General features: G+C 43.5%; 1 protein-coding gene across 1 annotated transcript in view; it reads right to left on the reverse strand.

Annotated features, from left to right (window-relative positions):
* Positions 1–863: 863 nt before the first annotated feature.
* LOC126235294 (venom serine carboxypeptidase-like) overlaps positions 864–26,071 on the reverse strand; it is a 90,183-nt gene continuing 64,975 nt past the window's right edge. The window contains exons 8-9 of the mRNA XM_049944019.1: positions 5,849–6,045; positions 864–1,122 (exon numbers count right to left, since the gene is read on the reverse strand). Of these exons, the coding sequence (XP_049799976.1) occupies positions 972–1,122; positions 5,849–6,045 (348 nt within the window). The 3' untranslated portion in view covers positions 864–971. The remainder of the gene's footprint in view (positions 1,123–5,848; positions 6,046–26,071) is intronic.

Here is a 26,071-nt window from a genome sequence, read left to right on the forward strand (position 1 = left end):
GTTTCTCTGTACCAAAGAAGAGATAAGAAAATAGGGCGTCGTGCTGGTTAATACGAAATTTATCTCAGGAGTATTTCCATACCTTTAACGTGAATTAAGGATATATGATAACATCAGAGACATTTGCCTTTACACCTCTTTCTAAATGTTGCGTCGTTAGCTACGTAGTTAGCTTAATAGCAGGTCACAATAATGATTGTTTTTGCTGTTTTTCAATTTTTCTGTAAATTATATATTACCAAAAAGAATGGTGAGTATGAAATTAATGATGGGCAATCTATAAAATTCAATAGTTTCCAGTTAGTCAGTCTTAAATCAATTAAGTATATACTGTTCTCTTCTTTATTTCAAATAAAAGTTAAAATAACTAAAAAAATGGTTCAAATGGCCATAAGCAGAATGGGACATAACATCTGAGATCATCAGTCCCCTAGACTTAGAAATACTTAAACCTAACCTAAGGATATCACACACATCCATGCCCGAGGCAGGATTCAAACCTGCGACGATAGCAGCAGCGCGGTTCCGAACTGAAGCGCCTAGAACTGCTAAGTCACAGCGGTCGGCTAAAACAACTAAAGGAAGGAGCTAAAACTGAGAGAAATAAGAAGAAAGATGAAGAATTAATTTTCTTTATTGTATGTATTTTATCTTAATAATTCGATTTACAACGTGCCTTCAAAGTTTCTTGTCAGAATGTCGTGTTTAGACTTGACATACTTTACGCATCAACCATACATAACTATACTAATTCCGATTTAGATGTAGAAACACAAGACTCTTTAACAAAACATCTGTATGTCCTGGTTTTGCATTTGATTAACAGTCATCCAGCAAAGCGAAATACTTTGTGCCACTGAATCAGTACCAACTCTTTGTCCACCTGCTTCACTCCACAACATTCTTAGGTACGTAAACTCGGCAGTCTATCGGATCCTCTCAGTGATACATTCCGCTGGATATCTTGACGTTCAAGGAAGCCTTCCTCTTGTGAAATCCGTTACCATCTGAAGAGCGAATTCTGGCTTGTCCGTTGGCACCATATGACCCGCTCCTCGAACCAAGAGTTCCGTCAGATTCCCTCCGGTCTTCATGTATCCAGCTAGGCTGTTTCCAACGTACCTGTAAAAGTGAGACTAAAGTACGAACTGTGAAACATTAACGTTGATCATATTTCAAAGCAATATTGATATGTTGTGGCTGCGATAATAACGTTCGCAAAATATACTTGACAGTGCATTACAGCCTTAGAAACAAGTCAAGGAAAACTGAAGCTACGGAATAGTATCGATGGAAGAAAACGTGGTCACGTAAAAAGCTCACGTTTAATCAATGGAAGGACCACGTGAAAACAAAAAAAGCTGTCCATGTAACTCACAGATGCAACTGTGTTGGGAATTATGTTTCTTCACGTCTGGAGAGTGCTGCTGTTTCGCAACTGTGTAGAGAATTTATGAATAACAGCTCCAGTCGCTAAAAAGATCATTTTACTCCCGACTGGTTTCGATTTTGATACTGAAGCCATTTTGAGATCCCACAACAAAAAATCTTCAATATATAATAACAAAATAAAGTACGTTTTAGTAACTGGAGCGGTTATTCATCAGTGTGTTGGGAATGTGTCGGAATACTTACTTTTTGATCAAGTTAAAGAATAAAACAGAGGATATTTTGAAACCGGGTGATAACAGTAAAACATTGAGGAAAAATAGAAAGCCGTTTAATGATGAATGTATTTGTGAAGCCGCGCGGGATTAGCCGAGCGGTCTAGGGCGCTGCAGTCATGGACTGTGCGGCTGGTCCCGGCGGAGGTTCGAGTCCTCCCTCGGGCATGGGTGTGTGTCTTTGTCCTTAGGACAATTTAGGTTAAGTAGTGTGTAAGCTTAGGGACTGATGACCTTAGCAGTTAAGTCCCATAAGATTTCACACACATTTGAACATTTTTTGTGTTTGTGAAGTGCACACATCCATGTTGCGTGTATTATCCGATGATAACTTGCGTATTAGGAGCAACATATACTGTTAGATCGCCACTGAAGACAGTGCCAAAACAACCATCGCGCCCACAAATTCCGGAACTCAAGCATATTGCTACTGTTCTTCTTCTTAAGCACAATATAAGGACATAAGGATCCAGGGGATGTAGGAACATCCTGGTAGTTCTACTGAAAGAAATTTACTAGTTGTACAGAGATGAAACTACGTGTAGACTGCGTTTAGGAAGAAAATGTCAAAAATCTTGTGCGTGCAGAACCGATAACAGTGAATATATGTGTATCAGCGGCGGAACTATTCCAGGCAACTTAAACCGTAATCGTGTTTTCTTAGTCATGCTTTTGATATTTCTGTAACTAACAGATGGTAGTAGAGATCGCATTAATTATCCTGATTTCAAAAAAATGGTTCAAATGGCGCTGAGCACTATGAGACCTAACATCTATGGTCATCAGTCTCCTAGAACTTAGAACTACTTAAATCTAACTAACCTAAGGACATCACACAACACCCAGTCATCACAAGGCAGAGAAAATCCCTCACCCCGCCGGGAATCGAACCCGGGAACCCGGGCGTGGGAAGCGAGAACGCTACCGCACGACCACGAGCTGCGGACTATCCTGTTTTCCTGTACTGCAACAACTACAAAATCTCAGCACCGTACTAACAGGCAAAATAATAAGAAAATACAACGTCACATGGGACTTTTGTGACATGAGCTTTCTCGACTGCTATGTTAAACATCTGAACAAAATTTCCAAAACGTTTCGTAGGTTCACTGTTCTCCTGAAATGTTAAGTGAAGTACAAAAATTTTACCTTAAGTGTTCCACGCGCTTGATGGTTGACTTCGCTTTATGGGATGTAACGTAAGCATAGGCATGGGATTATGAAGCTTTACATCTACAAAAATTCATTGTCTCCGCCTGTAAAAGCTTCTGAAAACTTCTGATCATTACAAATAAATGAAAAAGTAACTTACTTCTCATAGTCGTGTATCTACTTCCACTCATATGAAGCTACAAAATAACTCCGTAAGTATGAGTACTGATGCGTATTTCTGGGACAAATATTTTTGAGATAGTTGTGCGTTTCAATAGCGGGACGGTGTGGCCGAGCGGTTCTAGGCCCTTCAGTCTGGAACCGCGCGACCGCTGCGGTCGCAGGTTCGAATCCTGCCTCGGGCATGGATGTGTGTGATGTCCTTAGGTTAGTTAGGTTTAAGTAGTTCTAAGTTCTAGGGGACTGATGACCTCAGATGTTAAGTCCCATAGTGCTCAGAGCCATTTGAACCATTTTTTGAGCGTTACGTTAGATTTCCTCCTTATAGAGACATATTCCAGAGAGTATGCTGAGATTAACTACCAGCAAGGTATAAGTTATCAATGTATTTATACTTTTTGAGAGTAAAAATGACAGTGATATTTTTCCTAGTCTATCAGTTCGTGAAATGTATTGTAAAATTGACAATAGTAATATGAAACGCGTAACACTTTTATGAAACATTTTTGAACAGAATTCACATACGCCCGCGCAAAGTTTTGTAACGTAAATTACATATATTTTGGCAGTAATCAAAGAGGAAGAAAATACATTTTAACAACGCTGTCATACGCAGGCTTTTCACACGAAGTGCCATTTATTTCAGTCAAAAAAATGGTTCAAATGGCTCTGAGCACTATGGGACTCAACTGCTGTGGTCATAAGTCCCCTAGAACTTAGAACTACTTAAACCTAACTAACCTAAGGACATCACAGACATCCATGCCCGAGGCAGGATTCGAACCTGCGACCGTAGCGTTATTTCAGTCAATGGTCTGCTGTAAATACAAGAATCTGTAACGCGACACACGTGTAAAATAGCTGTTTACGATTAACCATATCACGTAGCAGCAATTTGTGATTTTTAAGCAGTATTAAAACCAGGAATTTGCAGATATTCATGGATGATTGCAGTGAGCAATGAGGCTACGCAAGATATCGTTTCTTCAACATGCTTCTCAGTGTTTTGTTTTCTTGTGTTGTTATTTGAGTGTCTCGCACATCAGGGTGAAGTTGGGCTGACGGTGGTTTATTTCCGCCCTTAAGCTACGAACTTCTTTTTCCTGATCTCCCCACCCCCATGCCATAGAACTTGTGTACTCCATCCGTTTGTGTTTAGCGTTATTCCATGTGAAACCGTGAGTAGGTGTTCGAAATGTTGGCGAATCGTGTAACTGAGGCGGGAGGTAGGTACCAGCCCAGTATTCAGTTAGTCGGATGTGGGGTAACCGCCTAAAAACCACATCCAAGCTGGCTAGCACACGGCCCTTGTCGTTAATCCGCTGGACGGATGCGATCCGGGGCTGGCGCGCTTCACCGAATCCCGGAAGCGGCGAACTAATGCTCACGGTTAACCGGGCAGGTGGTTATTCTGCTAAGGACGTTAGCAAAATACATAAATATAGTTTCTAAAAATGTTAAAAATATAACTAAGGGCATGTTTTTAAAATTATTCAAACAGTCGTTTATGTATTGACGACTTTAAGTAAAATATTCTTTTCTTTTTTAATACACAGTTAGCTCATGGTACTCTGTATGGAAATCGAGTACTACACCTTACTGGAATTACACGAAATTAGTAGCAGGTGAGGAGAGTTATTGGAGCAAGAGTATTTTGGAAAGAACGTGGGATAGAAGAATTCAGGAATGCAATGACCCAAAGTGGACGCAGGAAGGAAGCGCGGGAGAATGGGGGTAAAAAGTAGCTCTGTCATGAAGATGACTATTCTGCTAAAGTTGGAAGCAAGGGCGTATTATATGGCCAGGCAGGCCGAATGTGGGGAGTGTCTGGGTCAAAGATTAGGGGGCGGGGATAGTGTGTATTGGTATAAGCGCGGCAGCATAGGAGGGTTAATGAGAAGGTATGCAACGACAGATTGGTTGATTTCAAGTTACGAGGGGCGTTCAATGAATAATGCAACAGATTTTTTTTATGAAAGCAGGTTGGCTTTACTCAGGATTCCAATATAGCAAATTGTTCCCCACTCTTTTGGCTATAAAACTCTGTTTTTCAACATAATCTCCGTTCAATGCGACGAGCTCCTGCCACCTGAGAGGACCTCTATGCCCACATTGTACCACTCTATTGGTCGACGTTGGAGCGAACGTCTTTTTGCGTGAATAACCTCCCCATCATCCACATACTGGGCCTAACGGATGGAAGTCTGAAGGTGATATTTTATCTTCTGTTAGGCCGCCAGGAACCCAGGGGTCACACACCTTTGAGGACCCCAACGTGTGGGCGAATGTGTCAGCACTACCAACAGAGACGTCCAGTTGAGCAGCGAGATGTTTGCTTGTGATCCATGGAACGCCTCGAACGAGAGCGTCCGTACGCTCCAACACTGCAGGAGTCACAGCTGTTTTCGGCCGGCTGGAGATCGGACAAGCTTGCGCGACTTACGACAGACACCTCGCCCAACGACTCACCGTACTTTTGTTTAGCGCTAGGTCTCCGTTGACATTCTGCTAGCGCCTATGAATATGTGCGATGCTCTGGTTTTGCGGCAAAAGAAACTCAATGACAGCTCACTGCTTGTACTGCACCTCCGTTACAGACGCCATTTTGAAGGCTACCTACAGCGCCGCCACATACTGAAACTTCATGAAACTATAAGGGCTGAACTGCAAATATTACTCATTTTGTCAAGGGAAACTGGCCGAGAAAAAGAATTGTTGCATTACGTATTGGAAACCGCTCGTAGTAGGAAGTGCAGGAAATCCGACGGTGTTCAGTGTGAGAGTAGTGGTTTTTAGAGTTTCCATACAGAAGCAGAACATTCCGGTGTGGGTACGAGGAGAACACTACACACCATGGTTGTCTGTCAGCCTCCCTGTACTGGGCTGCGTGCTGCCACTGCAGGTGGCGGAAGGCGTCCGCCGACAGCGCGTAGGCGACGATGAGGTCCAGCTGGCCGCTGTAGCACAGCACGCGGATCCCGGAGTCCAGCAGGTGCTCCAGCCAGTGGCGCGCCGTCGACATGAAGCGCGGTACCATCTTCGCGTACACCTGGTCAACAGCAAAAAATTATTGAGACTGCATATCATCATATCACTCTGTGTATGGCAATGCCATTCTGTATACGGAAAAAGCGTGCTAGTCGACCCACTAGGAGAACACTACAGTCGAGATTATTCCAGAAAGAACTTTGTCCAAATTCCAATCCATCTACAGATAATTCTATCATATTGGAACTTAACACGTTTAATGAGCATTTAATGATTCCATCATCAACCACTATTGCTAGACGAATGTACGTTGTAAATGATACCAAACCCGATTTTGAATCTATTCGGTGTCAGTGTCCAGTAACTTGTGTGTTAGTTGCCTTGTTGCTCATCTGCCGGTGTACACAGTATGTCGACGGAATTACTTCATAATGTAGCCTCTGCGGGCGCCTTAAACACTGACGTTTCAGTTTTGCATTCAAGGGTAGTCCCACTGCTCCGCTGTCTCTATTACATGGTGTTGTTACACTGTCTAGAGTTGGCAAGGGCAGGAGATGGTTAGATACTAAAATAATGTAGCCGAGAGTATAACAAATATGATATTTACTGTCGAGGCACCCAGTCCCTTCCTGATCGGTAATACACGAATAAAGGGAATGGTAACTAATTATGTCTGGCACCTTGAAATTTGCAAGAGAAGTCGGAAGACGTTGATCTCAGGTACACGACTTCCCATACGCACCCTTACGAGACGTCCATCGATCTTACTTACATTTAAAAAAAATTGTTCGTATGGCTCTGGGCACTATGGAACTTAACATCTATGGTCATCAGTTCCTTACAACTTAGAACTACTTGAACCTAACTAACCTAAGGACATCACACACGTCCATGCCCGAGGCAGGATTCGAACCTGCGACCGTAGCGGTCGCACGGTTCCAGACTGAAGCGCCTAGAACCGCTCGGCCACACCGGCCGGCGCTTACATTTTAAAGATGGGTGAACAAAGATTAAACTACTTATCTGATCTGCAGCTTTCCTTTCACCGTTTTTTCTCGAAATTTGAGACTTTATTGTAAAAAACAATAAAAAATACGATTCAAAGCATTGGCCATCGATGACCACTACTTTCTCCCCTCTTTCTGACAGCATATTACCTTCACCAAACCATATCCTGAACCAACCCACCCTTTTCCTACATCTCCTCTCCTTGGAGCACCTTCTGATGCAATGCAATAACAAGGAAGTCCACACGCGACGGAATAAAAAAATGGTTCAAATGGCTCGGAGCACTATGGGACTTAACATCTGCGAACCTGTGATGTAAGCCACATGTGCTAATCACAGATTTACAAACTAATAAGTTGGTGTATGTTCTTAAAGTGAAATTTATCTAATTCGATTTCATTCTCTCCTTTCTGCTATAGCCTTTCATTAACACAGTTCCAGGTAACCTGAGGGCTAACGAATTCATAGAACTACTATATGACAGAATTGATATTTCGAAATATTGGTCAGCACAGCTCCTTGACAGAATCGTCACATACGTTCCTCACGCTACCTAGGGTCTACATGCAGCAAGGACCTTCCTTAAGACTAAAGCTTGACACAAAACTAGTGTCGAATGCACACCTCCATACTATCCAACACAGAGCCCGAAACCAACAACAACTATTAGATCTACTTATATATACCGCGTGTGGTATCTACATTCTTCTACATTACTGCAACCCAAAAATCACTCATGTATCCCATCGCACAACATGTCGATATTAGTTAGACTCTGTCTCTGCTAAATTCTACACTCTTTGAAGTTCTAATACACGTGCACCCATCCCCTGCTCACTTTCAGCATTCGCCTACATTCCCCATCCCATATCCTGTATCACTTACCCCTTTCCTACACCTACTCTGGTTGGACTACCTTCAGACCCAATACATTAATAAGGAAACCGACTCTCAGCAGCCAATATTCTACCCCCTAATCATCAACCCAGCTGTCCTGTTACGCCAGTACATTTAAAGGAGCCCCAGGATTTATCGATGTTCTATCACCAGAATTTCAACCAACTCCCTCTAAACAACGATGAACTAGACATACTCTTTCTTGCACCCACATTCCACAACGCCACCCCCTCACAACATATTTCTTTTTCATCCCTGCTCCATCTTCTCCATCAGTAACTGCTAGTAATTCTATGACTTTCGACAGGACCTCATTGTAGTGCTCAACATTCCTTCTCCATCCTGAATATTATTATTCTCGTTCGTCACCAGCATTACTATTACACCAAAGTAGTATCAACATAACTTCTGATTGCATTTTAACTTTTCTGTAAATTCGTAGCAGATTTCAGAATTTATAAAAAATGGTTCAAATGGCTCTGAGCACTATGGGACTTAACTTCTGTGGTCATCAGTGCCCTATAACTTAGAACTACTTAAACCTAACTAACCTAAGGACATCACACACATCCATGCCCGAGGCAGGATTCGAACCTGCGACCGTAGCAGTCACGCGGTTCCGGACTGCGCGCCCAGACAGAATTTATATTTCAAATCACTACATAGTAATTAAACAGATAACATTTAAATGGTGCAAGTACGTTACTGCTTAGTGACAAAAATGAACTCTCCAACACTAAGTCTCTAAATGCTTATTCGTCTTTTCTTTTTTCCTCCTGCATGCTGGACCAGAGGTTCCTGCCATCATGACGATGGAAGGAGGTTCCACACATCAAGCTATAGCTCCATTTCTCATTTTGTTATTTTACTTCTAAAGAATATATGAAATACCACATTACATCAAGTAATATATGAATTAATATAATGTATGGTCCATGGGTCCCTGAAGAATCCTTGTCGATAAGAGATTGTAATGTTTGAAGATTGAATGAATGTCAATTTTGCACCTTACGTGAGAGATTTTATGTGTTTTAACAAGTAGATGAATATATCACCTGGCATACTTCAGCGATTATGAGGAGATTTGTTTATTAAAATGTACAATATATAACGCAAAGGGATGACACTCGATTCGATGGTATTAACACACTGAACCCAAATCCCACACATCGATGAGCAAAATGTGAAAAAAGCTGCTGGAGGAAACGTTTTAGTTTGGGGGCAGATGCGAGTTGCGCGGTCACAGCCCTAGTACAATGGAAGACTTTTAAGAAAGGGGTTGGTGACCCGCGGCAAGAGGGGCAGTGAACGCGCCAGGCAATACATTGAGGAGAGCAGGTAGTGGGCCAGCACTGCTTGATATGGAGAAATTCTTTAGAAAACTGCATTGGGGAATTTCCAGATGGATACAAACAGACGAGCGACACTGATGATCACGTGAAATGCCTGTGGTGAGCTCGTGATGTACGCATGTAACTTTTAGGTGTCAGGAGCGGGCACAAAATGTCCGTTTGACTGGAATAAACTTGGAAGGAGTAGACAGGGACGAAATTCCGATGCAGTTTGAAGGTAGGAACATTGTGAGTGGCAGAAGTAGTTTCCACAAGATGAAAGGAACACTCCCATTGGTCTGAAAAAGCCATGACGTGAAACACAAAAGGAGACAGGTGGGGAACTGATTGCTACAAAAGACACAAGCCCCAAAACTTAGTGGGCTCTCTGAACCAGCTTCAAGTGTAGAACAGGGCGCATCAAACTCTGTACGATGCCAAAAGAGGAATTTTGTGTGAACACTAAGTTCACTTTGGCTGACATTCAGCTAGAAATTAGCTGAAGAGTCGTTGAGCTCCAACAGCAGAGAAACGAAACAGCCACTTAGTTAACTGATATTGTGAGAACTTAGGGGACATTGTAGTATACACACTACTCCAACTACGCACTTGTATATCGCCATATTTTCGGACTAAGGATGAGCGCATGTTTTCTCGCCTAATGAGAAACATAGGACAGTTTCTGCTGATCAAATCAGTAAAGATTTTGATTAGCTTTTTTATAGCATTTTCAGATGGCGAGAGCAGCCCTGCAGTCGACAGCTCATTGCATCTAAGGTAAATGCTGCTAGCAGAGGTTTAAGTATGTTGTTTCACCAGCCTGCATACGCTGTGAACCTTGAGTAACCTTTTGTTCATCTTGTCTCAAAAAAATAACCATCCTCCGCAGACTTGATTGTTATCCTAAATAGTACCGAACTTAGAAACGGAATCGGATGATTTGTCGTAATATTGACCAACATCAACTTGTAGAGAACCTTCTATTTAAATCTGATATTGTCGTACTTATGTCTAAACAGGACATAATGCGTTATCTTGACAACTGTCCTGTCACAACCTATGTAAATTTGTGTACTTCTTTGACAATAATTCTGAAATTAAACAAATTACGTACAGCTAAACACCAATGTACTCTGTCCTAGAATAAGGGTCCACTCCTAACCACAGTCACTCATTCTAGAGACGCTAACGCACTCAAAGGGTGTTTTTGATTTCTGACAAACGTGAAATGGAGTGGAGTGTCGGAAGTTCATTTTGTTGGTGCATTCGGGTAGGGCTATTGGTGTACTGATGGAAATTATGGTTTTCAAATGTAGATTGTCGAAAGTTCTGCAATGGGAGTTGATCCATGTTTATCAATTAATGATGAGGACTGTCAGTTACTATAATCAAACAAGGGTTACAAATAATATACCTTAACTGGTTCCAAATTCGAATGATTGCTCAGAATAAATAAGAATCCATTACTCATCACAGGAGAATGAGTGGACTTGCAGATAATAATTGTGGTCTTCTGGAAGGAAAAGACTGTAAAAGGTATCACAGAACAGTCCAATCGAATAAGAAATAGTGTTAACTGGCTATTAACTGTGAAGTTAACTTGGTGGTGATGATTGCATTAGAAGATAGTAAAAGAAAGAGAACACCAAAGAGTAAAATCATGGCCGAGAGGACACCATATAGGGACTAATTAATTAATCTGAAACAACATGCCTATCACCCTGTATGAATTTCATACATCGTACAGCTGTGAAGTTTACATCACTTGCAGGAGGCGAGGTGCAATGAGGTCGCAGATGGAGATGGACGCTGGCTTGGAGTGCCCCATCTGCTCACATGTTCATTGCTCCTCTTCAAGTCCAGGGCTTCGAATCTGCATCAGCCCCAGCCATCGACTACCTCTCTGCAGCTCCTAACGCTCAAGTGTCCCTCTCTCTACCACTAGCGGTGAAGAAGTAGCCTCATACATTGTATTGCATGTATTGTGAGTTAACCGTGGACATAGAAACGACGGATAGGCTGCGTCCCCGCCGCAGCCGCAGTGGTCCACAACCCCCAGAACGACTACCGCAGTCCACTTCACCCCTCCGCCGCCCCACACCGAACCCAGGGTTATTGTGTGGTTCAGCCCCCAGTGAATACCCCCAGGGAATGTCTCACACCAGACGAGTGTAACTCTATGTTTGCGTGGTAGAGTAATGGTGGTGTACGCAAACGTGGAGAACTTGCTTGCGCAGCAATCGGCGACATAATGTAGCTGAGACTGAATAATGGTAACCAGCCCGCATTGGCCGAGACAGATGGAAAACCGCCTAAAAACCATCCACAGACTGGCCGACTCACCGGATCTCGACACAAGTCCTCCTGGCGGATTCGTGTCGGGGACCAGACACTCCTTCCCACTCTGGCAAGCCATGCGTTAGACTGCTCGGCTAACCGGGTGGGCTGACCTGATACGTTACTCTCCAGCTCTTTCGTGGGTCGAGCCCACCAAAACTGCCACATTTGGCCAATTCTGAGTTCGTATACTTTACTTCTCCAACCCGAAAACTCCTAACAGTTTTATTCTGGAAGGTTCTGCGTCAAGTTTTGGAAGACTACGAGCGCCGACCTACCACAGCATCTCGTTCCAAAAACTGATTGCCTCCCTGTGGCTGATAGCCGATGCCAAACATTACGAGCCCCGTCCTCTCTAAAGCCGTCCCACGGGAACTTTCCGTAACTCTCTTTTCTCAAAGGGTAGGCTTGCGGATTGTACCCGTGGTCTAGCGGTCGCCTCTTTCATTAGTATCAGTCCCGGGTTCATATCCCGCCACTGCTTGAATTTTGATTAATAATTAGCATTGGGGCCGAAAACATCTGGCGTAAGAAGTCACCCTCATTCTGCCAACGGCCTTGTCAAAAGAGAGCGGAGGAGCGGACAGAGGCTCAGAGCACTCTCTTGTTCTAGGGGTGGGAAACTGCCCCAAAGGGTGGAATAATCAGCAATAATCCACGGCATGAGGATGCAGAAGCCAATTGATACCACTGCATTAAAGACACTTAACGCGTATCCACGGGACATGTGGCCTGTAATTGAAAATGTGTCATGGTGATCTGTTCGTCTCCAAAAGATTCCTGAATAGTCCCCCATTCTGATCTCCAGGAGGTGACTGCCAAGAGGCAGGTGACTATGAGAAAAAGATTGAATAACCAACGAAAGGATAGCGTTCTAAGAATCGGCGAGTGGAGTGTAAGATGCTTGAACGTGGTAGGGAAACCAGATAATCTGAAAAGGGAAATGCAAAGGCTGAATCTAAATATAGCAGGGATCAGTGAAGTGAAATGGAAAGAAGACAAGGATTTCTGGTCAGATGAGTATAGGGTAATATCAACAGCAGCAGAAAGCCGGCCGAAGTGGCCGTGCGGTTAAAGGCGCTGCAGTCTGGAACCGCAAGACCGCTACGGTCGCAGGTTCGAATCCTGCCTCGGGCATGGATGTTTGTGATGTCCCTAGGTTAGTTAGGTTTAACTAGTTCTACGTTCTAGGGGACTAATGACCTCAGCAGTTGAGTCCCATAGTGCTCAGAGCCATTTGAACCATTTTGAACAGCAGCAGAAACTGATATAACGAGAATAGGCTCTGAGCACTATGGGACTTAACATCTGTGGTCATCAGTCCCCTAGAACTTAGAACTACTTAAACCTAACTAACCTAAGGACATCACACACATCCATGCCCGAGGCAGGATTCGAACCTGCGACCGTAGCAGTCGCGCGGTTCCGGACTGCGCGCCTAGAACCGCTAGACCACCGCGGCCGGCTAACGAGAATAGGATTCGTTATGAATATGATGGGAGGGCAGAGAGTGTGTTACTGTGAACGGTTCAGCGATAGGGTTGTTCTTAACAGAAGCGACAGCAAACCAACACCGACAACGATAGTTCAAGTATACATGCCGACGTCATAATCTGAAGATGAAGAGACAAACGAAGTATATGAGGATATTGAAAGGGTAATACAGTACGTAAAGTGCGATGAAAATCTGTCATGGGAGAATGGAATGTAGTTTTAGGGGAAGGAGCAGAAGAAAAGTTTACAGGAGAATATTGGAGAATATGGGCTTGGGAGAAGAAATGAGAGAGGAGAAAGACTAATTGAGTTCTGTAATAAATTTCAGCTAATAGTAGCGAATGCTCTGTTCAAAAATTCACAAGAGCAGGAAGTTCACTTGGAAACGGTCGGGTGATACAGGAAGATTTGAGTTAGATTACATCTTGGTCAGAGATTCCGAAATCAAATACTGGACTGTAGCCGGCCGGGGTGGCCGAGCGGTTCTAGGCGCTACTGTCTGGAACCGCGGGACCGTGAAGAAATCTAAAAAGAAATTACTGTCGGAAGGACAGACTTAGCATACAGGAAAGTCAAAACAACCTTCGGTGACATTAAAAAGAAGGGTGCAATGGGAATTCCACTGTTAAATGCAGAGGAGAGAGGCGATAGGTGGAAAGAATACACTGGAAGCCTCTATGACGGAGAAGATTTGTCTGATGTGATAGGAGAAGAAACAGGAGTCAATTTAGAAGAGATAGGGAATCCAGTATTAGAATCAGATTTTAAAGGAGCTTTGGAGGAACTAAGATCAAATGAGGAAGAAGGGTCAGGTGACATTCCATCAGCATTTCTGCAATCATTGGGGGAAGTCGCAACAAAACGACTATTCACGTTGGTGTGTAGAATGTATGAGTCTGGCGACATAACCACCTGACTTTCGGAGAAACATCATCCGAAGAATTCCGAAGACTGCAAGAGCTGACAATTGCGAGAATTATCGCACAATCAGCTTAACAGCTCTTGCATCCAAGTTGCCGACAAGAGTAATATACGGAAGAATGGAACAGAAAAATGAGGATGTGCTAGATGACGATCAGTTTGGTTTTAGAAAAGGTAAAGGAATGAGAGAAGCAATTCTCACGTTGCGGTTGATAATGGAAGGAAGACTAAAATGGAATCAAGACCCATTCATAGGATTTGCACACCTGGAAGTAAGCTATAAGAAGAGAAGTATTACCGTATGTACAAGAGCCAAGAGACGCCAAGAACGAAGTGCACGGATTAAAAAGGGTGTAAGACAGGAATGTAGTCTTTCGCCCCTACTGTTCGATTTGTGCATCGAAGAAGCAACGATGGAAATAAAAGCAATGTTCAGTAGTGGAATTAAACTTTAAGGTGAAAGGATATAACGATACGATTCACTGATGACACTGCTATCCTAAGTGAAAGTGAAGAAGAATTACATGATCTGCTGAATGCAATGAACAATCTAATGAGTACAGAATAAGGATTGAAAGTAAAAGATAATCTATGATGGACGATACAAGGACTTAAAAAGCGGCCTAGTACTGGCAAAAAGAGCATTCCTTACCAAGCGAAGTCTACTAGTATCAAACAAGGCCTTAATTTGAGGCAGAAATTTCTGAGAATGTACTGTACGTTTGGAACACAGCATGGTATGGTAGTGAAACCTGGGCTGTGGGAAAACCGGAACAGAAGAGAATCGAAGCATTTGAGATGTTGTGCTACAGACGAATGTTGAAAATTAGGTGGACTGATGAGGTAAGGAATGAGGAGGTTCTGTGCCGAATCGGAGAGGAAAGGAATATGTGGAAAACACTGATAAGGAGAAGGGAAAGGATGATAGGACATCTGTTAAGACATGAAGGAATGACCTCCATGGATCCAGAGGGAACTGTAGAGGGTAAAAACTGTACAAAAAGAGGTTGGAGGCCGCAGCATCCCGGCGGCACCAGACAAAAGCCTCGCCTCTGGAGGTGCCCCGTGGCTGCTACATAGCAGTGAGATGTTACCTTACAGGACACGCCGTTTTCGTGAGATCCACGGTTCCTTCAAAGAAAAATCCATGTTTACATTCGCCACTGCGGCGAGGGCCTAGAGGAGGGCTGTAGAGTGGTGAGGGGGTGAACGGGGCGGGGTGAGGGGGTGAGCTCTATGAACTCAGCAGGGAACTCAGGGAACAGACAATTTAAGCGGTCTGCAAATACTCCTAAGAGCCACAGTATTCCGCGCGTTTAGATGTTCCGCCGGAAGTAGTAAGTTTCATAATTCTGCAGCTCGATCTGACGTGTCAGCTCGTAATTTGAGAGTTCCACCGCGATTAGTCTACTGAACAGACTTGTAAGGAAGCCAAGTCTTTGGGTAAAATTACGGAACAAATTAGGGATTAGGGACGGTTTTGGTGATCAGGACGACAGTGGGTCATATCGGGCCACGGCACTTCAGCGGCACGATTTCAGCTCGTAACCAACAGGACGATCATCGGCAGTATTATTGTATCAGCGCGGGTTTATAAAAGTAAAACGAGGATAACTGAATGTATTCGAATTAAAACAAGCGAATCTGAGGAAATTACATTACAAAACGAGACACTTAAAGTAGTAGATTAGTTTTCCTGTTGGCGCTGCAAAACAATTGTAAGAATAGGAGGAATATAAAATGCAGACCGGCAACAGGAAGAAAAGTGTTCCTGAAAAAAGAATTTTTTAAACATCGATTATAAATTTAAGGTTTTAGGAATTTTTTTCTGAAACTATTTGCCTGGAGTCTCGTCTTACATAGAAGGGAAATTTCGAAAATGTATATCTTACACAAGAAGAAGATAGAAGCTTTTGTGATTTGGTGCTACAGAGGAATGCTGACGATTAGATCGGTAGATCGAATAACTAATCAAGAGGTACTGAATGAATCAGGGAAAAAAGAAATTTATGGCAATAAAGAAGAGATTATTTGATAGAACACAACCAGGGACATCAAAGAACTCTTTGTTTGGTAATGGTGGAAAATGTCGTGGGGAAAAACCATGAAGGGAGATCAAGACTTTACTTAAGTAAGCATGTTTAAATGGATTTAGGTTCCAGTAGCTATGAAGAGAGAAACAGGTTTCCAAAGGGTAGACTAGCGTGGAGAGCTGCATCAAACCTGTCTTCGGACTGGAGACCACAACAACAATTACTGTTAAAGCTGGAGCTAAAGACACCTTTGCATAATGCAGAGAAATACAGGAATACCTGCAGAGGACCAACGATAGGATCAGGGACTGGTAGTTGACTCTCACTGTAAATAAACATGAGGAAGAGCGCAGTAAAAAAAAGGAAGGATCCGTCACTTTTCGGGTTCGTAACTGTCAATAAATCAGTTGATAGATTAATGCTGTAAAATATCAAGGAGTAGCCTTCTGGAGCGATCTAAACTACAGCTGCCACGAAACCCGTATGCCAGGCTGAGCTTTATTGGTAGAATCAGTCCTCGACAGGAATCCCTTGTAAAATATTCCTCTGTCTGGGGCCTTTCCCAGATAGGATACAGAAGATTCAAAGCAGATCGCCGCGTTTCGTCAGGGATCCCTTTAATGAGAGCGAGCGTGTAAAGGAGACGCGCATCAAACTTCGGTACTACACGCTACGAGGAACTGCGTGTCAGGGAGCGATTTACAGTTGAAATTCCGACAGCAGTCATTCCGAAATGTGTCAGGCAAGATTTTACTTCCTCCCACGTACATTGCTGGAAAATTAGAAATCTTAGAGCTCACATGGAGACTTGCCAATAATCGTTCTTCACGCACATCATTAGCGATGGAATAGGACAAGAAGGGAAATGATAGTACCGGAATTACTCCCCACCGCGCACCATAAGATGGCTTGCTGGGGGTAAATATAAATTTTAAAAAGTCTGGTATCGAGATTATGTCACTTTAATCGATAAATTCAGAAAAGTCTGGTATCGAGATTATGTCACTCTAATCGAGATATATTATTTTTCGTAGTCTTTAGTGTGTCGGTATTCGGAAAAACTGATCTCTAAAATGAGTAAATGGTACACCAAACAAAGTGGCGCATCTACTTGTCGGGACTTAACAAAGGCTTTTCATTTTAGTGTCCTTTTAGGTGAGAATTATTTTGCAGTTTGGGAGTAATGCGAATGGATATATTCGTCACACGTTAACTGAATTGCATCGTAGTCGGCTTTATTGGTAGATAAAACTGGTGTCTTTGAATGTTCACATAATCTGAAGATGTACCCTGCTGAATCACCAACATTCTCCTCCGAATGCGAAAATATTTTGTTGACGCTGACCTACATAGGGAGAAACTCTCCTCATCACAAAAAAAAGCTCACACGGAAAAATATAGATGTTCTTTCTTCGCACGGTCTTCAATAGTGGAATAATACAAAATTAATGCGAAGGTGATTCGATTAACCCTCCGCCGGGCACTTAAGTGTGATTTTCAGAGTATCTATGCAGATGTGGATGTGGATGTAGATGGCTAGAAGGAAGGAGACTTCCTGGAACGTTTCAGTTGGCATGACAAAAACTGCAAAGGAAACAAACGTTTGTGACTATAGAGCAATAATTGACATCATAGTGCTTCATATCATAGACATTATCCTAATAACCAACTTTGAAAAACAGTTACAAATCAAAATATTCCGCCGCACTAACTTGTACTTCCGTCATATTATTTACAACGTACTGGGAAATGCAGTAGGGAAGTTAGCATGACATATAAATAATTATGGCTGATCCTCAAGTCTCTAGTCAGAGCTGTATCCACTGGCACAAATGTTTTGGTACCATAAGCAGCCCGTAACTGTGAAACTATTAGGTCTTTGCTGAATTGTTGTCACTCATAACTGTGCTAGAATAGACATTCTGCATGGTGCAACTGATACGAAAGATAGAAGTATATGGCTCACTATTGTTTAATAAAGTGCTGAAGAAAATTTATGCAATAATTTTTTACCATCAATATTTGGATTATGGTGTACGAAATATCTCTTTACTTATAGAGGGAAGGGAGATTTATTAGCTTATGTACATTGCTAAAGTACCAGTAACGCACGGAAACCCTCGACTTTGAAATATAAATCCTGTTAGAGTTTTAAGTTCTGAAGTATGCAAGGAATCAACGTTACACTACGAGCACTCAATTCACACAGCGTTCTTATTTGTCATAAATTACCACCATGATAGCAAATATTTTTGTTTTCATGCTTTACTCTTGTGAACGCAGCTCTCAAGCCCTTCCATCGATGTATAGCGCTCCAGATAAAATTCCTAACCACATGAATACGTCTGTGTTGCATCCTGCAGTGGTTTCCGCAGTCCGATTTAAAGTAGTTGTCATTTTACAGCGAATTGGATGGACTGCCCCAGCCAACAGTTCCCCAATTGGAGTGTGGTATTGTCGGCTACCACGGGGTTGTCGCTTCCTCTACACAAAGCATTCTATCTACCACCTCTCCAGCGGAAAACATTTCCGCCTCCCAAAGTTTCCCATATTTTTCTAAAGTAACTTCACCCTTAATTAAAATTGTGACTTTTGACATTCTTAGAAAAATTATAAATATCTATACCATGTGTATACTACAGAGCGTTGTTATTTTTGTATGAGGTACAGACCCGAAACCTCACACTTCCTACACTTGACAAAATTTCCAACGCTGTCTTACTATTCTCATACACAGCAAACGCAAAGCGATACACAACTTTCCAGAGATCCTTATCGAGCGATATGTTCTCATAATCAGCAAAGGAAAGCTATGTCACTGAGTTCAACAATTCTCGACACGTGACGTAATAAGTTTGAAGATATTTTCAAGACACGAAATTTAAACCATTTCCAAAAACATGACATAACTCTGACCATGATTAAATTTAATAAAAGACTTTAGACATACTTGGGGACCATATAGATATTTATACCATCCATGAATTTCAGATTTCTTCCCTCATGTTTTTAGACGATAGACACTTTAAAAGTACACAGCGTGACAAAAATAGTGAAGCACCCGGGAGACGTGGCACTGCTAAGGCACGCTCAAGAGTAATGCCTCCCAATTTTTTGTGTGAAAACTCTTAAATATTGTTAAATAAAATCTTTATTAACAACCTACAAATTCGTTCTTCTCGTCTATATATTTATTTCTCAGCATCATCGCCGTGGCAACGAACACATATCTCCCAACGAGAGACCAGTTTTTTTATACTGTCAAGATAAAATGTTTGACTGTATTAACGGAGCCACAGCCTCACCTTTGCTTGCACCGCTTGATCAGTATCAAAGCGCAGACCTGGAAGGTGTCTTTTATGGTCTCGAAATAGATTAAAATCGGATGCGCCGAAGTCGGGACTGCATAGAGGGTCATCGATGACAGTTAACCCAGCGCTTCGGATCGCTGCAGATATCGCAGCGCTCGCGTGTGGCCTGGCGTTGTCTTACTGAAAGAGAGGTTGCTCCGTGTGTAGACGAACTTTTCGAATTCGAAACTCGATTAAAGCACGTTGTTTCTTACGCACCGACATAGACGTTACACACCGCCATCTTGCTTGCTACAATTCGGAGCCCTCTAACGGTAGAGGGTTGCAACTTGCGTCAGTGGAGTGGGAAGTCAACCGATATCGAGAGCAGAATAAAAAATTCGCAGGCAATACTTTAAAGCACGCTCTTGCATGTACACGTACAACCCATCGGTTGGTATGTAAATGATGAGAGTTGCAATTCTCTGTGAAGGGTAAAACAGCCACTAGTGTCCATTTGTGTTGTTCGTGTGTAGTGTCGTTACAGGCCTGGTGGGTATATAAGAGGCGCGAACAGCATCACAAGAGACCCTCCTCTCTTTATCCCGCTGCTTCCCCAGCTGCCCCATGCTCTCTCCTCCTTTTCCATCCTCTCTGACCTTTCCCTCGGCAGGTCCCACCTGGTAGTTTTATTCTTCGTCGTGTGTGCTCCAAGTGGGTTTTAAGTGTGCTGTTTCGGAGTGTTTTTAATACTGCGGCCAACTTTTAACCTGTGCATGCGCATCCAGTGACTTCTCTGTGTTTTAAGTATCGCCAACTGTGTTTTTTAACTTTCTGGTGACTTTTTTAACTGTCCCCAATGAACGTCTACATGTCAGTGTATTTTTACCTCCATTTTCTCCCCTTACTCTGTTTTATGTTCCCCTTTTTTACCTCCTTATGTATGTATTATTTTATTCTTGTTTTAGTTGTCATGTCACTCGGCTGAAGAGCGACGGATTGTGCTGCTGACAGCCCTCCCCTGCCCATATGGGGCAGGCGAATGAAATCACAATAAAGAAAGGAAAAAAAAAACATCACAAGAGACGCCATGCACTCCGCCTTGCCTTCAGCATCCGCCTTCCGTCCCCCACGCGCATACTCTATGACCCCATCCCCATCTCCCACCTTCTCCTTTTCCTTGAACACATCCGCACACTATATATTGTCTGCCGCCTTGATCCCCCTCATCCTCTGGTGTCTCCCTTCCTCTCCACCCCGAGCCCGTTGCCGCGGTCCGCAGCTCGTGGTCGTGCGGTAGCGTTCTCACTTACCGCGCCCGGGTTCCCGGGTTCGATTCCCGGCGGGGTCAGGGATTTTCTCGGCCTCGTGATGACTGGGTGTTGTGCGATGTCCTTAGGTTAGTTAGGTTTAAGTAGTTCTAAGTTCTAGGGGACTGATGACCATAGATGTTAAGTCCCATAGTTCAAAATGGTTCAAATGGCTCTGAGCACTATGCGACTTAACTTCTGAGGTCATCAGTCGCCTAGAACTTAGAACTAATTAAACCTAACTAACCTAAGGACATCACACACATCCATGCCCGAGGCAGGATTCGAACCTGCGACTATAGCGGTCGCTCGGCTCCAGACTGTAGCGCCTAGAACCGCATGGCCACTCCGGCCGGCTTAAGTCTCATAGTGCTCAGAGCCATTTGAACCATTTTTGAACAGTTGCCGCGCCTTTACCATTGTGTCCCACCCTCTCCATCTCAACACCCTCCGTCTCCTTTCCCAACGCAACTTCCACCATTTACCCCTCCCGGATGATGAACTTTACCCTTACATCTACCCTTCCTACCAACTCTAACCCCATTTTCCTCCTGTCTCCTCCTCAGAGCTCCCTCTCCTCCCCCTCCCTTCTCTTAAGCGGCTTTCCCCTCCTACACCCCCTCCCTCTCCCATGCTCCAGTGTCAAAATGGCTCTGAGCACTATGGGACTCAACTGCTGAGGTCATAAGTCCCCTAGAACTTAGAACTACTTAAACCTAACTAACCTAAGGACAACACACACATCCATGCCCGAGGCAGGATTCGAACCTGCGACCGTAGCGGTCGCGCGGTTCCAGACTGTAGCGCCAGAACCGCTCGGACACCAGCGGCCGGCCCTTCAGTGTCTCTGCACTCCCCCCTGCCTTGTCTTCCCTCTTCATCTCCTGCCCCACCTGTCTCCTGCCTCTTGGTGCATCCGCTGACGCCTCTATTCTTTTCATCCCGACCCCACCCCTGCTACACCTTACTCTCCCCTCCTTTTCCATCCTCTCTGGCCTCTCCCTCAGCAGGTCCTACCTCGCAGTTTTATTCTTCATCGTGTGTGCTCCAAGTGGGTTTACAGTGTGTTGTTCTGGAGTGTTTTTAATACTGTGGCCAACTTTTAACCTGTGTGTGCGACTTCAGTGTCTTTTTTGTGTTCTACGATTCACCAACTGTGTTTTTTAACTTTATGTCGACTTTTTTAATTGTCCGCCGATGAACATCTCCATGTCAGTGTATTTTTACTTCCATTATCTCGCCTTACTCTGTTTTATGTCCCCCTTTTTTATCACCTTCTATGTAATATTTTATTCTTGTATTAGTTTTCATGTCACTCGACTGAAGAGCGGCGGATAATGCCGCTCACAGCCCTCCCCTGCCCATATGGGGCAGGCGAATGAAATCACAATAAAGAAAGGAAAAAAAATCACATGAGTGATCACTGTGACGAATACGGGGATGTCGCGAACTCATGGCTGGTATCGTAGTCATCACCAAACATACTTTGTAAGGGTCCGTATTGTGGATCACCAGTAGTCGAATCGTGCAATGTCGAGATGTATGGGGCATTCGGATAAGACAGTTGCCCAAAATTGGACTGTATGGGAACATGGTGGCAGCCGTTCTCGTCTACTATGTTCAGACCGACCACGTCTGGCTACCATATGGGAGGACCACCATATTGTTTACAAAGCACATCGTAGGCCCTTCACATCCACACTTCACATTTGAGAATCCATGAAACACTCTGTGTCATCCTGCACGACTGATGGGAGACTAACAGCCGCCTGACTTGGAATTACTGTCCCACGTGTAAGCAGCCATTACTACCACAACAGACACGGCTGCATTTGTAGAGGGGCCATGACTGGGAATCATAGACTGATGATAAATGACATAGCACTGTGTTCTAGATCAGCGAGTATGGCGGCGATCTGGAGTGAGGTCCCAGTCTTCCAATTTTATAGAGAGGCAGACTGGTGTTACTCTTGGCGTCATGGTATGGGGATGTGACTTCAGCACACGGCTTGAGTGAACTCTGAGAGCACAACGGTACGCCATGGATATCCTGCATCATTACACGTTACCTCTCTTGCGACAGTATCGTGGTGCTATTTTTCAATAGGACTATGATCGTCCCCACATGGTACGTACGTCTGTGAATTGTCTGCCTAGTGTTGAAGTACTCTCGCGGCCAGAGAGATACCAGATGTGTCAAGAACACGTATGGGACTAGCTCGGATGTCAACTCAGTTGCAGCGCGAGTAACCAGAATGTCAAGGACCAGTTACAGCAGTTGAGGGCCAGTTTGCCTCAGTAGAGGGTGCGACGGCTTATGACAGCCTTACCAATCGAATCCAGGCCAGAGGTGGAGCAACATCACACTGATAAGTAAACTCATACGTCAAGTTCTTTGTAGAATTGATTCCATTTTGTAATCACTGAAATAACGTCACACACACTCTCAGCTTGAGAAATTTCATTTAATGTCCTTCTACTCCCCGGGGTGCTTCAATTTTTTATAAGACAGTGTATTTTCTACCACCATGGAGAGCTACTATGGCTACCTGCAGATATTAATCCTCGCACAACGTCGCAACTGTAGACCTTAAACGTCAGAATGCAGCTAATTTAAACGAGATCATGTTAATAAGGAAGATGAATATCGTGTGCCTTAGATACGAGGAAGTTGGGTGGTTACTGGGAAGTGGCAGACGGTGATTACGTGCTAATGTGCTTCAGTACACTGTAAATAACGAACTAAAATTATTTCAGTTCTCCTCGAATATGAGCAGGAAATCGCACAAAAATTCCGCTGTTTCTCTTCGAATGTACACTGATATTTGCTTCAGTACACTGTAAATAACGAATTAAAATTATTTAAGTTCTCCTCGAATATGAGCTGGAAATCGCACAAAAATTCCGCTGTTTCTCTTCGAATGTGCGCACTGATATGCAAATAAAACAGACGATAACATGTTTGTAGTGCTCTCACCATGATAACTAGAACCCACAGTCGAGTGCTAAAATGACGATCAGCAGAGCTACGATTAACTCAAAGAAGAGACGCCACTATCTGTTTTCGACTGGGAATGCTGTCACGTGACATCATCCCTGCCACCGTTGAGGATGCCACGTTGCTCACACCACCAGGTCAGTATTTTTCTTTGAAAGTACATGTAAAGTATTGTGCAAGGAACATGGAGAATTCTGTAGCTTATCTGCTTTCCAATAGATCTTTGGCGGAGAAATTGAGAGTTTAAGTTAGGTAGCCCTACTCCAAATTTAAATCTAACAAGGAGATGGCGTTGCACAGGAATCACCGATTCGGCTTAGACCGTGTGGGTGGAAGCAGATACATACACGTTTCAAGTTCCTCTAATATTTCGCCTGTGTAGGCCGTTGGAAAATGTAAAACCCTTTCTAAAGATTTTAGAGTAGAGTATGAGGGATTTTTTTGCAGCACTTCGCATATCAGAGTTGTGGTGTTGTGATCAAGTACATACACAGTCAATTTGTTGGTTCGGGTACGAATTGTGCTGCTACTATCTTAATTGTTTTCATTTTGTTTTATTCCTCACAATGTTGAACTAATGATTATAAATTCTTACTCAATTAATCAATTCAATTCATATACCTAAATTAATATATTCAATTTAGTTACTATTACTACACTTGTAAGTCAAAAGGCTATAGATGGTGATAAAAAGAAGTGGGTATACTAGGAAATTTAGTATGGAAATGAGCGTTTGGCGCCATTGGCCGGGAAGCCCCTTGTGGGGCACGTCCGGCCGCCGTGGTGCAGATCTTATTATATTCGACGCCACATTCGGCAACCTGCGTGCCGAATGGGGATGGAATGATGATGAAGACAGCACAACACAGAGTCCCTGAGCGGAGAAAATCCCCGACCCAGCCGGGAATCGAACCCGGGCCCGTAGGACGGCGATCCGTCACGCTGACCACTCAGCTATCGGCGCGGACAGGAAATTTAGTATGAAAATGTACGAAAGAATTGGATCTGCGATTCTGATGTACAGATAGAACTTTTGTGATCTATCTTTTTTTGTTCGGGAATAGTGATCCGTAAGGTAAAGGCGAAGTGTAAGATGTAGGACTATTAATGATTCAATTAAAAAAAAATACCGGAAATGACAGACATATATACAATGTAACTGATATTAGTTATTAGGGAAAGCTAATATCGAAACAGTATTACGTCGCAACTGTTATGACGACATAGTGAAACGCAATCTGTTTATACTGAGATGAGAAAAGTGACGGGATTGCGATATGCACTGCATCGGCGGAGCTGTCTTTTGTACTCAGGTGATTCGTGTGAAAACACGTCGGAAGTGATTATGGCTGCACGATGGGAATTAAAACATCGAACGCGGAACGGTAGTTGGAGCTAGACGGATGGACTTTCCATTTCGGAAATCGTCTGGGAATTCACTATTCCGAGATCGACAGTGTCAACAATGTGCCGAGTATACCACATTGCAGCCACTACCTCTCAACATAGACAATGCAGTGGCCGACGGAGATCACTTAACGTTAAAGGGCAGTGGCGTTTGTGTAGAGTAGTCAGTGCCAATAGACAACCTACACTGCGTGAACTAACAACAGAAACCAATGTGGGACGTACGACGACCGTATCCATTAGGGCAGTGCGGTGAAATTTGGCGTTAATGGGCCATGGCAGCAGAAGACCTACGCGAGTGCCTTTGCTAACAGCAAGACATCGCCTTTGCTAACAGCAAGACATCGCTTTCAGCGCCCCCCCCCCCCCCCCCCTCTGGGCACGTTACAATATCGGTCGGACCCAAGACGACTGGAAAACCCTGGCCAGTTGAGACAGTATTTCAGTTGGTAAGAGATGATGGTAGAGTTCGAGTGTGGCGCAGACCGAACAAAGCCATGGAACCAAGTTGTCAACAAGCGACTGCGCAACCTGATGGTGTTAATGGCGTGGGCTGTGTTTACATGGAATGAACTGAGTCCTCTGGTCCAACTGAACCTAACATTGACCGTAAATGGTTATGTTTGGCTACGTGGAGACCATTTGCAGCCATTCATAGACTTCATGTTCCCAAACAAGGATGGAATTTTTATAGATGACAATGCGTCATGTCACTGGGTCACGATTGTTCGCGATTAATTTGAAGAACATTCTGGACAATTCGAGAGAATGATTTGGCTCGACATTAATCCCATCAAATATTTATGAGGCATGATCGAGAGATCAGTTCGTGCACAAAGTCGTTCATCGGAAACACTTCGCATTTCTGCAGAGGACTACCAACGATTTATTGAGTCCATGCCACTTAGAGTTCCTTCACTATGCAAAAGGAGGTCCGACACAAAATTGGAAGGTATCCCATGACTTTGTCACTTCACTGTAAATTTCAGTATGCTAAAACATAAACGCCTCTTGCACGCTGCTAATTTTTTCTAAAAATACTGTAGCACAATGGCAAACTT

Source organism: Schistocerca nitens, chromosome 2, assembly GCF_023898315.1.
Source record: "Schistocerca nitens isolate TAMUIC-IGC-003100 chromosome 2, iqSchNite1.1, whole genome shotgun sequence".
In the NCBI taxonomy this organism is placed as follows: Eukaryota; Metazoa; Arthropoda; class Insecta; order Orthoptera; family Acrididae; genus Schistocerca; species Schistocerca nitens.